Source organism: Acartia tonsa, chromosome 3, assembly GCF_053477335.1.
Source record: "Acartia tonsa isolate MP-2025a chromosome 3, ASM5347733v1, whole genome shotgun sequence".
Taxonomy (NCBI): Eukaryota; Metazoa; Arthropoda; class Copepoda; order Calanoida; family Acartiidae; genus Acartia; species Acartia tonsa.
In genome coordinates this window covers 41,773,319-41,789,625 of record NC_137262.1, presented here as the reverse complement: position 1 = coordinate 41,789,625, position 16,307 = coordinate 41,773,319, and the positions used below count along the sequence as shown (strand labels likewise).

The window sequence follows — 16,307 nt, the reverse complement described above, 5'->3', positions numbered from 1 at the left end:
GTTTATTTAAATTTAGGTACCAGCATAATTTACAGTCCAATTTCCCCTCCCATCCTCATTACTTATAAATTTGTTACATGCATAAGTACAAATGTTACAAACAGAAAAGTGTTTGGACATCCAAAGTGAGGAATCTAAAGCTTTATAAAACATGCTTTGCATAAAAGATATTAAAGCTAAAATTTCCTATAAAATGAAAAGTTTTAAATATATAAATACTATTTATAGAGTTGCTTTATGTACAGGGTTTAAAAGACCAAACTTTAAGCTAGATGATGACTTTCTCAAAACCGAAGAAGACATTCTCCAAAAGGAAGATGATATCATCAAAATAGAAGAAGACATTCTGCATAAGGAAGATGACATTTTGAAAATCAAAGACGCGTTTCCAATTGCTGGCAGATTTAAACCAAGATTTGGAGATAAAACATTTTCAAAGGAGAACACCAATGAAGAAGAAGTGAAAAGGCAAGTTACTATTTATAATTTAATGGTCAAAAGATTGGAACCTTTAACGTAAAGTACAAATAATTGAGAATTGTGAATTTTTAGTTGACTTTAAGATGCAATTCTTAAAAACAGACAGACAAGCATACATACATATATACATACATACATTCTGATGGACATACATATATGAAGAAAGACATACAGACATACAAACAGACATAAAGATAGACTGACAGGCAGACAACCATATTTATATAGAGACATACAAACAGACAGTGTTATACATAGTACAAATATGGTTTTAAAAAATAAGTTTTACTTGTTTAGGTTTAAGCCCAGCAAGATTCCCAAGTTCCCTAATAGAATATCCAACCCTGAGAAACAAGGAAGAGCTTTCCCCAAGAGACTGAGACCAACACAAACAAACAAAGTTAACAAAGAAGAAGATAGTGAACCTATTGAAATAGTTTCTTCAGATGAACCTATTTTCATTGAGTAAGTATTTTAAGTATCTATCTACCTATTTACTTCTATGTGTGTCTATTTTTATACATATCTATCTACCTAAAAGACTGTTTGTTTGAATGTCTGAATATTTTTTCTTTGTAGATTTTTTCTAAATGAACTGATTTTTTTATTATTATTGTTTTATACTTATCTTTCCATATATCTGTTATATCTAAAATCTAATTTTCAAAATATTTATCTCTACATCTTTGAATAAAAAGTAAAATTATGTTTAAATTAAGAGTGAATGAGGAAAGTCTATTTAAATCCAACCCGCAGGCACGCCCACGCCCTGTAGTATCTAGTAGTCCTAGACCTGTACCCTCCAGAAACTCTGGAATCAGACCTGTACCTGGAGGCAGACCTATTCCTGGTATCCAGTCCAGATTTAATAAGCTCACCTTTAACAACAACAACAATGCAAGACGACCTCAGGAATTTAAATAAACAAACTATTTTTTTTTCTACTTGTAAATATATTTGTACTCTAATGTCACGCTCAACTGTTGCTGAATCTATTTCAGTGTAGACCCTGGAAAGTATTTATATGTTGGGGGCGAGAAAGGTAAAAAGTGAAACATCCTCTGGGTATAAAAAGATATTAGAAAAAGATATTGAAAAAAAAGTAGAGAGAAAAAAATACAAGAAAAAGAAAGGACCGACAAGAAGGCGAGATAAGATAAACATTTATAGTTTTTATTTCTAATAAGGATAAAGTAGCAAACATAATTTACTTATTTATAAATAACAGACTCCGCGAAGACACCAAAATATTCAACAAATCATACAAGATAACTCAGATGACAGTATTCAAGTACCTGAAAAGGAGCATAAATCATTAAAAAAAATCTGTAAATTATTTTGAATCAAGGATTGAATAAAATATTTTCTCGTATTCATTCGAATCCGGTGGATAGGAACCGGTTCTCATCCATACGAAAAAACTATGTCTAGCATCGTATTATATCCAGCTTTCTACGAATATAGAAATGTACAATCAAAAGATTAAAACCAGCAATTTCCCTCAAATGACCTCAGAACTATCTCCGCCTATTTTGGAATATATTAAAAATAAGGTTGGAAGTGGGGAAGGGGAGGCGTTTGGTTTGTTTGTTTATATTTTTAGGTTATCTAAAGTTATATTGGGTACCCGCAGGGTTGCAGGATCGCAATTGTCAATATAATACCCATTTCCATTTATTATAAATTTATTTAAGAAATAAGTCGGTAGTTTTTAGTGCTCGATATGCACCCAATTTACTAAATAAGTCAATTTTACTTATATATTACTAGCGGCTTCGCCCCTAGCCTCAAGACGTTTGATCAAACCAATTTTCATAATTTAAATTTAAAATAAAAAATGGGGGTGGGGAATTTTTTTTTTTGGGGGGGAGGGGGTTAGTCGACCCCACTATTTTAATTTTAGTTTTAAAAAGAATTTATTTTTTTTGGGGGGGGGTTATTTTTTATTTTTGGGGGGGTTCGGGGGTGTCCCACCCCCCAAGAAAATAGTTATAAACCTTCCCGGGACCTATGAGAAGCTACCCTGTAAAGGAGAACCCGATCGGTTCAGCGGTTAGCGAGATCCTTCGCTACAAACAAACACACAAACAGACAGACATCGTTCTACTTTGTATTATAGATTAAAGATTTAACAAGAAATAATTTAAGATTTTGCTTTCTGCTTATTAGGACAGCGTTGAAATTTCAGTAAATACAAACTCAAAACAGAGATCTCCTAGATTGAGAAAATTTGGTAAGAATTTTTTTGGTGATAGTGACCCAATATTCCAAAAATTTACAGTGTCATCCAACCACTACAATACTGCTTCTAAAAGACTACAATATTGATTTTACGTTTATTTAAGTTGATTTTTTTTTATTTTCTTTACTAAATATCCTTTTTTTGTTATAAATATTTGTAAAACTCGAGAGAAATGTACAAATTATGTACTATAAAATTATAGAATAACTATGACTTGACAATGGATATAATATCCTTGTGGATATATTGACAGGGGAAATTGTCGTCAATTTAGGTTTCTAATATGGAAATCATATATTGGCCATTTCATTCATCCAGCTTAAATAGAGGGAATGGGGTAAAGGAGGTGAATAGGGGCTATCATTGTTTTAGCCAGCTGCGAGTATCACTCTATTACATCCAAGTAATGACTATAACATGTTTCAGAGAGGCGAGGTAGAAAATTTGAATTGTTTCAATCAGGATGCTCCGCTCATATGGCTTGTGTCAGTTTTGGTAAGTTAGAGAAGCTACTATATAATTACCTTTGCTTGTTTGTCTGTCCGTCAGTCTGTCAGTTCGTCCGTAAAGCAAGGGTTGAATTGTGAATTTTCTAGGCTGTTATTAAAGATACATAGCTGAAATTGTTGGCACAAGATTCCTAGTACCGCTAAACATCTAGTATATAACTTACTTGGTTGTCGGCATGTCGTTCATGCTTCAAGAGGCATGAATATTTCTTTTAAATAAAGGTTTCGTGATTCCTAAGACAAGTGGCCATTTAAACATAATCTAATTTATTTTTCCAATACTTTCGGAACTTTTTATGTCTGTCTGTCTGCGGTAATATACTTCGTAATTTTAAAGAAACAAATAATTTATTAGTATATGCAAGCTTTTAAAATTGATTCTTTTGTGATTAGATGAATGTGGAAAGGACGGATATGTAATTGATGGACTTCCACACTTTCATGTCGGTGGAAGGGGTATGCTTCAGGTGGGTACATAGATAGATATATAAATAGGTAGATAGATGGACTTCCACACTTCGTCTTCCATGTTGGTGGAAGGGGTATGCTTCAGGTGGGTACATAGATAGATAGATAGACCTCCACACTTCCATGTCGGTGGAAGGGGTATGCTTCAGGTGGGTACATAGATAGATAGATAAATAGGTAGATAGATGGACTTCCACACTTCGCCTTCTATGTTGGTGGAAGGGGTATGCTTTAGGTGAGTACATAGATAGATAGATAGATAGACCTCCACACTTCCATGTTGGTGGAAGGGGTATGCTTCAGGTGGGTACATAGATAGATAGATAAATAGGTATATAGATGGACTTCCACGTCGGTGGAAGGGGTATGCTTTAGGTGATTACATAGATAGATAGATAAATAGGTATATAGATTGACTTCCACGTCGGTGGAAGGGGTATGCTTCAGGTGGGTAGATAAATAGTGATAAAAAAGACAGATAAATAGACACGAATGTATAGGAATCTTATAGGATAGGACAAATGCGGAAAAATTGATTTAAATCCACAAACACAAGGAACAAATTTACACCTTAAATCCAAATTATTTCTTGGAAAAGTTTAATCACTAAAAGTTTAAACAATCCAATCAATAAAATATAATAGCCAACAAATTGGGTAAAAACAGAAAAACAAAATATACGTACATTTTTTTCAGAGATGTCGAATGAGAGAGAACAAGGGTGCCGAATCCGAAGGATATTGTTGCAGAATTTGGGCATAAACATTATATTTTATGCAATACTTCTCTAAAATTAACATTTATTTATGTCTGTTTATTCTAAGTTTAAAAACGTTACAGAATCTTTTATTTTAAGATACGTATATATATCCGATTATCTATCCCTCATAGACTAGTAGATTCGTTTTTCTTTCATGTTAAAGTTTTGATTATTTTTTCTTCGTGCTATGCTAGCTATGAACGCTGTCTTGCTTATAAATTTGTAATTATTAAGAAATAAGAAGAATCAGTTTAAGGGCATTTTACTGGGATCTTACTAGGACAATTTATTTGATGTTTGGACACTTAATGTTTGTAGAGCAAGATTTAATAAAAGTCCTCAATTTTTTTTCTTAAGATATCGTGTTTTAAAAAACTTTGGGGATCAATGTAATTTACAGTCCAATGTCCTTCTCTCCATAGCTTTTAATTAATTTTATTAAAATTATATAAAATATGAATCAATAATTGACATTTCAAATAATTGAACTAGAATGACATTCTTGTTGATAGAATGTAGGTGTGAACAAAGTGTATTTTAATTGATTAAATTTTATCAATTATATTTATGTATTTTGAACAGGGAGGGAGGGGATTGTAAGCTACAGTAGTTTTCAAAGTTTTATTCGTTTGCTTAAAAACTTTGGGTACTTTGGTGAATTCAAACTAGTATTTTACAAACTTTTTAACTCATAATTTTGATCTTAAGAAGGGTTATTTGAATAAATCAAATGCCTGACTTTGAATTAAGTTTTTAGTTAGGGGTTAACATAGATCTATTGGTATAAGTCAATGAAAGATAAATTGATATGCATCCCCAATTATAATGAATAAAAATTACTCCTTCTGTAAAATAAAATGATTGATTGAAAAGTTTGCCCACTTTTAGTTTGTGACCAACCAATTAAAATTTAGTAAAAGTACCGAAAGATTTTGGGGCAACCAATAAGATTTCGTGGTTATAAAACTTTTTTGTACATGTGTAATTTACAGTCCAATATCCCCCCCCCCCCCCTAGATATACCACACTTTTCTGGGATCTTGTTGAGTCAAGTATCAACTGTTGGGAATATCAAAGGATGACTCCATGCAAAATTTGAGCCGGATCCGGCCAAAACCGGCCGTGAATTTTATGAAAACCCGTTTTTTTCCGGTTTTTAGGGGGTATCTGTAAATCGATTCAGCTGGAGCAAAACCGGTTAGAGGTATAAAAAATTTTACTTCACATGAAATTTAGCCAATGCAATTGCCTACAAAAATGAACTTCATCATCAACTTGATTGGACAACTCTTTCCCCTCCTAAATGTCCATTAAAACCTCGGAAACGGCAAAAATCGCCAAAAATCACGCCTTCGGCGGCAAATAACGGCTAAACGGTCAGCCGGAGGCGAAAGAAACATGAATAAAGAAATGTCTGCCTCAAAAAGTTGTTCAACATCAAAGAGATGCTTGAAGTCTCTAAAACGACTCCTTCCCCTCCTTTAAGGGGAAAAACTGAAAAAACGTGATTTTCAAAAGTATGCCCACTTCATGGGTGTGGGGGGCACTGAACCCGTCACCCCAGGGTCACCAAATATAAAGTCTAGGCGGCCCACAATGCTGAATTTTCACCAAGTGAAAGTCTTGTGTCATTATCTTTTATGAGAAAAAAGTTATTAATTAATTAAAATTTCAAATTGTGATTTTTTGATGGATTTCTGTGATGAAATGACAGGCCGGTCAATTTTTAGGCCATTTTTTGCGGTTTTTGGGCCGTCACGCCTAAACGGTTTGAGATAATCTCACGGGACCTTTTGCCCAACCTAAGTCTGGTTATTTGTGAGGTCTAGGAAAAAAAACAGACTTACGCAAAAGATTATAATTATAATCTTTACACAGAAAAATGGCACGAGGTGAGGGTTTGAGGGGGCAAAATGAGCCGACCAGCGATTTTTGACGGCACGCAGCGACGTCGTGCTTCATCCAATCCGGGATTTTTTTTTCTTAGACCTTACAAATAACCAGGCTTAGGTCGGGCAAAAGGTCCCGTGAGATTATCTCAAACCGTTTGGGCGTGGCGGGCCGAAAACAGCAAAAAACGGCCTAAAAATTGACCGGCCTGTCATTTCATCAAAGAAATCCATCAAAAAATCACAATTTGAAATTTTAATTAATTAATAACTTTTTTCTCATAAAAGATAATGACACAAGACTTTCACTTGGTGAAAATTCAGCATTGTGGGTCGCCTAGACTTTATATTTGGTGACCCTGGGGTGACGGGTTCAGTGCCCCCCACACCCACGAAGTGGGCATACTTTTGAAAATCACGTTTTTTCAGTTTTTCCCCTTAAAGGAGGGGAAGGAGTCGTTTTAGAGACTTCAAGCATCTCTTTGATGTTGAACAACTTTTTGAGGCAGACATTTCTTTATTTATGTTTCATTCGCCTCCGGCTGACCGTTTAGCCGTTATTTGCCGCCGAAGGCGTGATTTTTGGCGATTTTTGCCGTTTCCGAGGTTTTAATGGACATTTAGGAGGGGAAAGAGTTGTCCAATCAAGTTGATGATGAAGTACAATTTTGTAGGCAATTGCATAGGCTAAATTTCATGTGAAGTAAAATTTTTTGTACCTCTAACCGGTTTTGCTCCAGCTGAATCGATTTACAGATACCCCCTAAAAACCGGAAAAAAACGGTTTTTCATAAAATTCACGGCCGGTTTTGACCGGATCCGGCTCAAATTTTGCATGGAGTCATCCTTTGATATTCCCAACAGTTGATACTTGACTCAACAAGATCCCAGAAAAGTGTGGTATATCTACCCCCCCCCCTCTTTTCTGGTGGTTTGTAACTTGATCATTATATTATAAATTTATTTTAATAAAAGAAATTAAATTTGTCTCCTATTATTTATGTGTTTTAACCGCGGTTTCCCCTAAAGTGTCGAGTGGATCACCCACCCCACCCTTTATATTTAGAAATATATTGAAAATAAGGGTGTTTTTTGTTTGTTTGTTACTTTAGGGTAGATTAGGTTATAAAATATTGGGTAGCGCACCTCGTAAGAGTTAGGCATAGCGAAAAACTAGAGGGAGGTACTATGCGCACCAGGCACTTTTAGGTAAATCACCGTTTTTTTTGTTACATAATGCTGTAAACTAAATATGTAATAAATTTTCCAGTACGGCTTCGAAACCGATTAATATCTGCTGGATTAGAACCGGTTCTTAGCCATAATGAAAAAGCATGTATAGCATTGTATTACAGACAACTTTCTACGAATATCAAAAATAAAAATCATAGAATTAATACCATTATTTGGCCCGAGCCTTGTTTCCTCATGGCTAATAAAACTGGTTTTAATCTTATTATATTGAATTTATTATCCACGGAAGGCTGTCTATAATACGATGCGAAAAATAACTAATTTTCAATTTTCATTTCCACTTTGCTATAGGACAAACAACGCTATAAAGATTCAGAATTATAAATCTTAATAAAAAAACAAATAAACTAAATTATTTCAAAATTTCTATTTTTGTACTTGCAATTTTGTATTTTTTTTCTATTTTATACAATAATCTTATATACATATATTATTATACATATAACGCTTCCATGAGTTTAACATTATTGTGATTGTATTAATAAACATTAAAAAATGTATTAATTTTTAATGCCAGACTTTTATATAGTAGGTTTTTTTGCACACATATCCAAACTATTGCGAACATCTAGCCCTTTGATGGCACGAACTTTGCTTGCTTTTGGCCAAGGCTTTCTACTCCTTGCTCTTACAATTAATGTCGTACATCTGACATATCATCTGTAGGTTTGACTTTTAACGTCTTTAGGTATGATTAGGATTGGGGCAATATTCGAGCCCGACGTTAAGCTGATAATTATCTAATGTTACAGTTCGGGTTAATTAGAAAACTAGGATGACAACATCCAAAAGTAGCAAATATATGGACAAAATAGAAACCATTCTCGCGTTTAAAAAAAAATTTTGTATTTACATTTTGTAGCATGTTTGACAAAATAAATTTCATACTGGACACTCATTGGTATAGGGAATCTTCACTAAAAAGTTATTCCGTATATCTGAATAGCTGCTAACTAAATCACATTTCCCCCATAGCATTACAGACTGACTGAAAAACTGACGGACAGACAGGCAGATAGAAAGAATAATAAAGTAAAAACAATTTTAAATATTATTTATTGTAAAAATAACAATGTTAATTATCATAAAAATACAAAATATATATGTACAAATTAAAATTGTATAATATTTGTACAAAAATAATGGGCCATATCCTTTAAAATGTCTTAGAGGCTAGCCTAACGTTTCCTACATTTTACTTTATATCTATGTGAGGCTAAGGAAACCCTAACTCTCAAGATAACTTAAGAACTTCTAAAGGCCAATCCTATAGTTGACATTAAACTAATTAATAAAAAAATTAAACTAAAATTTTTGAAATTTCAACATATTTGTTAACCAAAAAGTAACACGTCATTGTAATTGTTACGGTGAGTTTACATTTTTTGAGATAATTCTAGATCAGCAGCAGTTTTTTGTGAAGATTTCTTCTTGGATGGGAATAGACTCACTAGCTCCAATTTTTCTGATTCCTGAAAAATTTTACAATGTGATTAAAAATTATTGCAAAAAGTAAGTTAGGCATTGTGCTCATGGTACAAAATTGCATACATCTATCTTTAATGATAACTGAGAAAATGAAATGAATTTGTCAAGTAAATGTTTAAAGAACGACATCGGACCAACTAATAGTTTTCAAGAATAGCCAAAAAAAATTTTGACAGTATCCTGTATATTCTGTGATGTCAATATAAATCAACATAAGACTGTAATCTTAAAGTCTTAAAAAACTCTGTAGTTTAAAAAGCTTTCCTAAAAAGCACAGTCATATTATTCTAGCCGTTATCATTTTATAAAGTACTTACTTGGATTGTGTATGGTAATTCAGTACCCAAAGTTTCAGGAAGCATAAATGCAATAGATCCAGCTAAAATAATATTAAAGTAAGTATACTAAAAAAAGCTCTACGCGGGTACGTCCAAAGAGGCCTATAGGGGCTTTTGTTGGAAGGTCAGGGGTCGACTTTTCACTTTAAATTTTATTTTTATAAGAAAAAGTAAAAAAAAATAGTTTCAGGAAGCATAAATGCAATAGATCCAGCTAAAATAATATTAAAGTAAGTATACTAAAAAAACCTCTACGCGGGTACGTCCAAAGAGGCCTATAGGGGCTTTTGTTGGAAGGTCAGGGGTCGACTTTTCACTTAAAATTTTATTTTTATAAGAAAAAGTAAAAAAAAAATAGGGGGTATTAGGGGCAAAATGGTAAAGGCAATGGTAGAAGTACTCTCCCTAAAGAAAGTTATAAACCATATTTACTAAAAAAGAACCATATTGGTCCAACGGTAAGCGAGATCTGGAGCTACAGACAAAAATCCTTACTACTTTATATAACCCCACATTAGGGTGGGTTCATATCGGAATTAGACAAAGCGGGGATATGCAACAGATAAAATTAACCTTAAAAACATTTCTGACCGAAAAAGAATTTTAAAAAATTGAGTTTTAGAACACGACCACGTAAAAATATAATTCATTACTTATTAGTATGCAAAGACGACATTCAAAAATATTTTTGAATCAGAACTATGGCTTCATGGTGCTCCCTGGAAAGGCCTTGAGGAGCTGAATCAGGAACTTTTGTCCGTTTCAAAATATCTCGTTCCTAGCCTTAGAAATCACTAAAAAAACAAAAATTTTTAAGGTTTATTGAGAATTGTCCAATTTGTAGAGGTATTTTAGATTTTCTAAGGCTAGGAACAAGATTTTTTGAAACGGACAAAAGTTCCTGACTCAGCTCCTCAAGGCATTTCCAGGGAGCACCATGAAGCCATAGTTCTGATTCAATAAATTTTTTACTCCCATTTACAAATAGCTATACAATTGAATGTCTGGTCGTCAGCGGTTTTAAGACTTAGGATAAATTTTAAATCATCCAGAGGTGTATTATATCTATATAAATTGAGTGCAGATCCCCGCTTTGGCCTCAGAAAAAAAATGTCCAAAATCGACCCACCCTACCCCACATGAAACCCAACTTCCCCTTTAGTTTGAAATAAAAAAATAGTTGGTTTACCATATGGTTGTGGTTTTCTGTAGGTTATGTTATGTTAGGTTAAACTGGGCAAAGTAGCCCTGTAGGTATATTAGAAAATAGAGATATAATTTAAAAATATGTTCTGGGTTTTTTTTGTGAAAGCACCAAAACTGTTTATATGTTTACTAAACAAAAAAATACCTACCTAGAATAGCATTGATACCAAAGATTCCAACAGGGATGTAGGGATGGTATTCTGTCAGCTTTCCAACCCAGGGTGCTATAATACCTCCTATTCTTCCTACATAATTAATAATATATTTATATAGTATAGAGATGGTTTTCTTTCAGCTTTCCAACCCAGGGTGCTATAATTCCTTCTTATAATATTTCAGCTATAAAAACATTAGACTATAATACAGTTTAATACAGAATATCTTATATGGCAGGAAATCGACTTAAGATAATTATTACCTAAGAATGAAGCACTCCCGATAGCTGAAGTTCTAATCTCTGTTGGTACAAGTTCAGCTGCGTAAACAAAGATGGCGCCGAAAGAGAATGTGACGCATGTCTTACCAAGAAGAGCTAATACCATGCAGGGCCAATCTTTGTGGTATACACCTAGAAATATACATATTCATTATTACAAGTTATAGATATATATAGAATAGCTTCACTACTAAAAATAAAAGATCCTATATAGAATCCTAAATACTAAAGAAGCATTACTTATGTCTCTCTGTCTCTCAACTTCAAACAACTCTGCAAGTGTTCAAGTATCACGACAATTATCAAAAGCTTTGCTAAGGTCGCATATTTGTTACTTACTGTATAAAATGATTTAAAACAATTTTATATAATGCCAATATATTTAGAAACATAGACAACAAATTTTAGTCAACATGTTTGTGTTTACTTTTAAAGTTATACATATGTTCATGGCTTAAATTTATTTTCAAATGATGCTAAAAAAAGATAAATGTTTATATATAATTACCTAATTACCTCTAGGTACAAATGATACAGATAGTAAGAATAGTCCAGATAGAATAAGAGAGGAACAATTAGGAATACTATTATATTTGTATAGAATATATAATATATGTATAGATATAATTACCTCTAGGTACAAATGATACAGATAGTAAGAATAGTCCAGATAGAATAAGAGAGGATCCATAAGGAATTCTTCTACCACACTTGGACAGCACATAGATAGCTGCACCATAAGCTGGAATCTCTAACAATCCTAAAAATGATAACTCATATTTAAAAATAAGTTGCATCACATTGACATATGGAATGAAGACTAATTAGCCAGGGAGGAAAGGAACATTAAACTTAAAATTACATTGGTATCTGAAGTTTTATAACAAGGTTTAAAACTTTTATCAAATCTTGATTAGTTTGTTCAGATTAGCAAAATCTAAACATTTAAACCAAGGATATTAATCTACAGAAGGGGTTATTTTATTCATTATAAATAATGAATATCAATTCACAGTCCATGGTTTTAACCCTGTCATTTAACTTAATTGTGAAATAATTAAATTTGCTCTAGATATTTAACAAACAACATTTCCTAAAATCTTCAATGATTTCAAACATCAATGATCAAAAGTAGAAAAAAGAAACATCAAGAAAGTTTTAAAAATCCAGTACCTGATGCAGTAAAATTGATGTATACATCTCCACCCAAGTCTCCAATATTGAGTGTCAGCCCAAAATACAGAAATGCATTCACAAAGAAATTGTAATACAGAATCAGGATTTTCTTTCTCATGTTCGGGGTCCTGATAAAAAGACAATTAAAATCATAAACAACATTAGGGGGGGAGGGGGCAAGGTTCTGTGTATGCTTTTACTTTAGGTCAGGTTAGGTTTCGTTATATTGGGTACAGGTAATTCCGTAGAATTTCCTCAGCATAAATATTATCTTAAACATTGGCTCAAAAAATTTAGGGTACTTCAATTGAATTTGGATTGGTTTGCTTCAAACTATTAGTGTTTAAACATTTCAACAAAAAATATTAATCTACGGAAGACATGATTTTGTTTATCATTCGGTAAGAGCATTTATTTATCGCCAATCATTTTATCCTCTAAGATCCCTGTAAATTAAACTCACTTGAATAGATCCAGCAAAGTAACTTTAGATTCATTTTCCTCAGTTTTCCTGACAGGTTTAGGCTTCCAGCTTTCTGGCAGGGGTTTGTTATTCTCTATGGCTGCGGCTCTGATGATTTTCTCTGCCTAAAAATAACAAGGATTAACAAATCAGCAATCCTTATACTAAAGTAACAGGATGTTTGTTTGTCTGTGTATCTGTGTGTCTGTACCTAAGGATCTCGCTAACCGCTGAACCGATCGGGTTCCCCTTAACAGGGTAGCCTCTCAAAGGTCCCGGGAAGGTTTATAACTATTTTTTGGGGGGGATGAGACACCCAAAACCCCCCAAAAAATGAAAATTTCCCCCACCCCCCCCAAAAAATTTTTTTTATATTTTTCTAGCTAAAATTAAAAATAAGGGGGGGGGGGAAGAGAGCAACCCCCCTAAAAAAAAAATTTTGCTCCCCCCAAATTTTTTTTAACTTTTTCTTTTAAAATTTAAAATAAGAAATTATGTTATTAAATTTGACTCTCTCCTCCTCAAGTGCCACTAGAGGCCTCTAGGGGCGTAGCCACCAGTGAAGAAATAAAGTTCTAGCTAACTAGAAAGAAAGGTGAAGAGTTCAAATATCGGCTCAAACCGCGTAATAATGGCTCCTACTGCTACTGTGACAGATGCGCAGTAATAAAATATAGAGTTGGGGGAGTGACTTTGCCCAAAACAAACACAAACATACACAGTAAAGACTTCCAGAAAGAATTATTTGTCTGTTAATTGTTGCATTGCCTAATAAACCTGTTTTTTGAACAGAAAAGGAGAGATAGGCACCTCTTAGTTATCTTTGGTTGCCAGACATGGTGTTAGAGTGACAGCAGCCTTAACCAAAAGAGTTGATTGATTAGGTTAAAATCTGAACAAAACTTTTATCTAATAAAAACTTACCTAATTTTAGATTATTCAATTTTAAAGCTGTGCCTTTTTTCTCTTTCTACTTCTTATTAAAGAGTTATCATACTTATAAATTGTGACAGGAATCATCATGTTAAATTTCAAATAGTTAGGAAAAACCCCAATGCATTAAAAATCTATTTTTGAATTCTTAAGAATGATATTTTTTTACAGTATTTCATATGAATTGATTCGTTTTCCAAGGTCATGTGAACAGTAAGCTATAAAAATTGGAAAGAATTTTAATGAATATAAAAGATTTGAAATCTGCATAAAATTTTAAGGAATTTTTATAAAATTCGTTTTTTGTATAATTCTATATCTATAAGCGCAAATACAAATTAAGTTAAATAATTTTGACATCTGTGATTGGTGTATTGAAAACTATCTGCGCCCTGATTGGAGAAACTTAAGTGACGTACATCATTCAACCAATTAGAGCGCAGGTAGTTTCCAATCCACCTATCCTATTGGTCAAAATTTATTAACTTAAATTGGATTTGCGCTTTTAAATAATGAATTATATAAAAAACGAATTTTATAAAAAAAATCCTTAAAATTTTATGCAGATTTCAAATCTATTATATTCATTAAAATTCTTTCCAATTTTTATAGCTTAGTGAACAGTATCTATGTAAGTCTTGTCATATTCTTTACATTTGAGTTTATTTGTAGTCTACCCACTACTTTAAATTTTATGTTTGAAAGAAAAATAATGCTTTTTTTGTTGGGGGTGCGGTATTTTTTCTTTCTTTTTTCTTATGTGTGTCAAGGTTATTCTATCCTATAAGTGTTACCCTCCCTAAGCTTATAAGGAGAACCATTTGTTAGCAAGATAATATTTAATAGTCAAAAGACAGAAAGACATTCTGTTATTTTCATGAAAGGATCTATTTATCTTCATATTATTTTTACTATTTTGTTTTCTATATTTTTCTTCCTGTATTTTACTATATTCCTGATTTTGAATTAGGATTTAAACTTGATAGATCATTGTGTCAAGTGCACTCAATTTCACACAATTTTTGTACAGGGATAGTTATGTTCATTAGTAGAGAAGTGGGAAATTAAATAAAGAGAATATAGCAACAAAAAAAAGAGAGAGAAAAATGGAGAGAAATAGAAAGAAAAACATAAAGAAAAAGAAAGAACATTACAAAAAATTCAAGAATGAGATAGAAAGATAAACAGAGAGAAAGAGAGTGAGTGAGTGGCAAATGAAGAGTGAAAAATTAGTTTAATCATGTATCCACTTGAAAAATTTTAATTCTGAGTTTTTAAGGAATATTCCAGTTCAAAAACAAGTATAAGAAGTTAAGAACTATACAAATAAAGGTATATTACCTCATCTAGTCTTCCTTAGGCACAAGCCAAATCATAAGCAAGTCACACATAGATATAACATTACCTCATCTCGTCTTCCTTTGGACAGAAGCCATCTGGGGGATTCAGGTAAAATCCATATCATAACTAGGACAGACAAGGATATAACATTACCTCTTTTAGTCTTCCTTTGGATAGAAGCCATCTGGGGGACTCAGGCATAAGCCAAATCATAAGCTGGTCACACATAGATATAACATTACCTCATCTAGTCTTCCTTTGGATAGAAGCCATCTGGGGGATTCAGGTACAAGCCAAATCATAAACAGGACAGACATAGATATAACATTACCTCATCTAGTCTTCCTTTGGACAGAAGCCATCTGGGGGATTAAGGTATTAGCCAAATTATAAGTAGGGAAAACTTATAAATAACATTACCTCTTCTAGTCTTCCTTTGAATAAGAGCCATCTGGGGGATTCAGGTACAAGCCAAATCATAAACAGGACAGACAGGGATATAACATTACCTCATCTAGTCTTCCTTTGGATAGGAGCCATCTGGGGGACTCTGGTACAAGCCAAATCATAAGCAGGGCAGACAGGGATGGCAGGGATATTACCAGGGTTAGAGTTCTCCAGGATCTGAAACAAGACAGGTATTAATCTATGGTTCTATACTTAAAAAGTAAATAATTGACGGTGCCTTGTCAGGTCAAGCATAGAACTTCTTATTGTGTGATAAATTGTAAACTGTGTTTGTATTTTAAAGGACGCCTGCAAGAAATACCACGCTTTAACTACTGAAAGACTGCCACAAGTAGACCCAATACCCCAAATTTAAAGCCTTCAGCTTCAATAACAAAAAAGTTCTAGGCATTTTAAAATAGCATTTCATGAACCCGGTATTAGTGTCGGACTGATTATGACGTAACAAAAAAAATTAGCCAATGAGAGGCTACTATGAATTTTACCATTGGTCAATAATGTCCTCTCATTGGCTAATTTTTTTTGTTACGTCATAATCAGTCCGACACTAATACCGGGTTCGCATTTCATGTACAATGAAAATTTTGAAAAATTTACAATGCTCATAAAAGAAAAAACAATATTAAATTATGCCGCCTAGACATAAAATTATAACCTTATCTTTGTCAGGAATTTAGATTGCCGGTAACTGATTACATTTTTTCAATAAAAACACCACATTTCATAGTCAAAATCTATGAAAAAAATTCGATTTAAATTGCATTTTGAACGAAAATCATAGCAGAAACAAAGGGGAAAACTAATACAAGCTCAACTGTGATTGGTTGCTTAGCTGATTCAGCCTTCTGATTGGCTA

General features: G+C 33.0%; 2 protein-coding genes across 2 annotated transcripts in view; one reads left to right on the top strand and one right to left on the bottom strand.

The window, feature by feature from the left end:
- Window positions 1-178: 178 nt before the first annotated feature.
- On the top strand, window positions 179-4,815 carry LOC145314218 (uncharacterized). The gene is made up of 8 exons (XM_080154050.1): window positions 179-468; window positions 778-945; window positions 1,200-1,392; window positions 1,709-1,785; window positions 2,652-2,713; window positions 3,149-3,217; window positions 3,625-3,698; window positions 4,396-4,815. Exons 1-8 carry the CDS (start codon window positions 194-196, stop codon window positions 4,459-4,461), a joined length of 984 nt encoding a protein of 327 aa, XP_080010176.1. The 5' UTR covers window positions 179-193; the 3' UTR covers window positions 4,462-4,815.
- A 3,826-nt stretch (window positions 4,816-8,641) lies between these two features.
- LOC145314216 (organic cation transporter protein-like) overlaps window positions 8,642-16,307 on the bottom strand; it is a 76,309-nt gene continuing 68,643 nt past the window's right edge. Inside the window, exons 12-19 of the mRNA XM_080154047.1 lie at window positions 15,493-15,607; window positions 12,710-12,834; window positions 12,244-12,374; window positions 11,702-11,830; window positions 11,053-11,202; window positions 10,784-10,879; window positions 9,408-9,469; window positions 8,642-9,074 (exon numbers count right to left, since the gene is read on the bottom strand). Of these exons, the coding sequence (XP_080010173.1) occupies window positions 8,979-9,074; window positions 9,408-9,469; window positions 10,784-10,879; window positions 11,053-11,202; window positions 11,702-11,830; window positions 12,244-12,374; window positions 12,710-12,834; window positions 15,493-15,607 (904 nt within the window). The 3' untranslated portion in view covers window positions 8,642-8,978. The remainder of the gene's footprint in view (window positions 9,075-9,407; window positions 9,470-10,783; window positions 10,880-11,052; window positions 11,203-11,701; window positions 11,831-12,243; window positions 12,375-12,709; window positions 12,835-15,492; window positions 15,608-16,307) is intronic.

Coding starts and splice junctions, on each gene's coding strand:
- LOC145314218 (XM_080154050.1), top strand. CDS start 194: ATGAAAAGTTTTAAATATATAAATACTATTTATAGAGTTGCTTTATGT. Junction 469..777: donor AATGAAGAAGAAGTGAAAAG/GCAAGTTACTAT, acceptor TTACTTGTTTAG/GTTTAAGCCCAGCAAGATTC. Junction 3,699..4,395: donor GTGGAAGGGGTATGCTTCAG/GTGGGTACATAG, acceptor CATTTTTTTCAG/AGATGTCGAATGAGAGAGAA.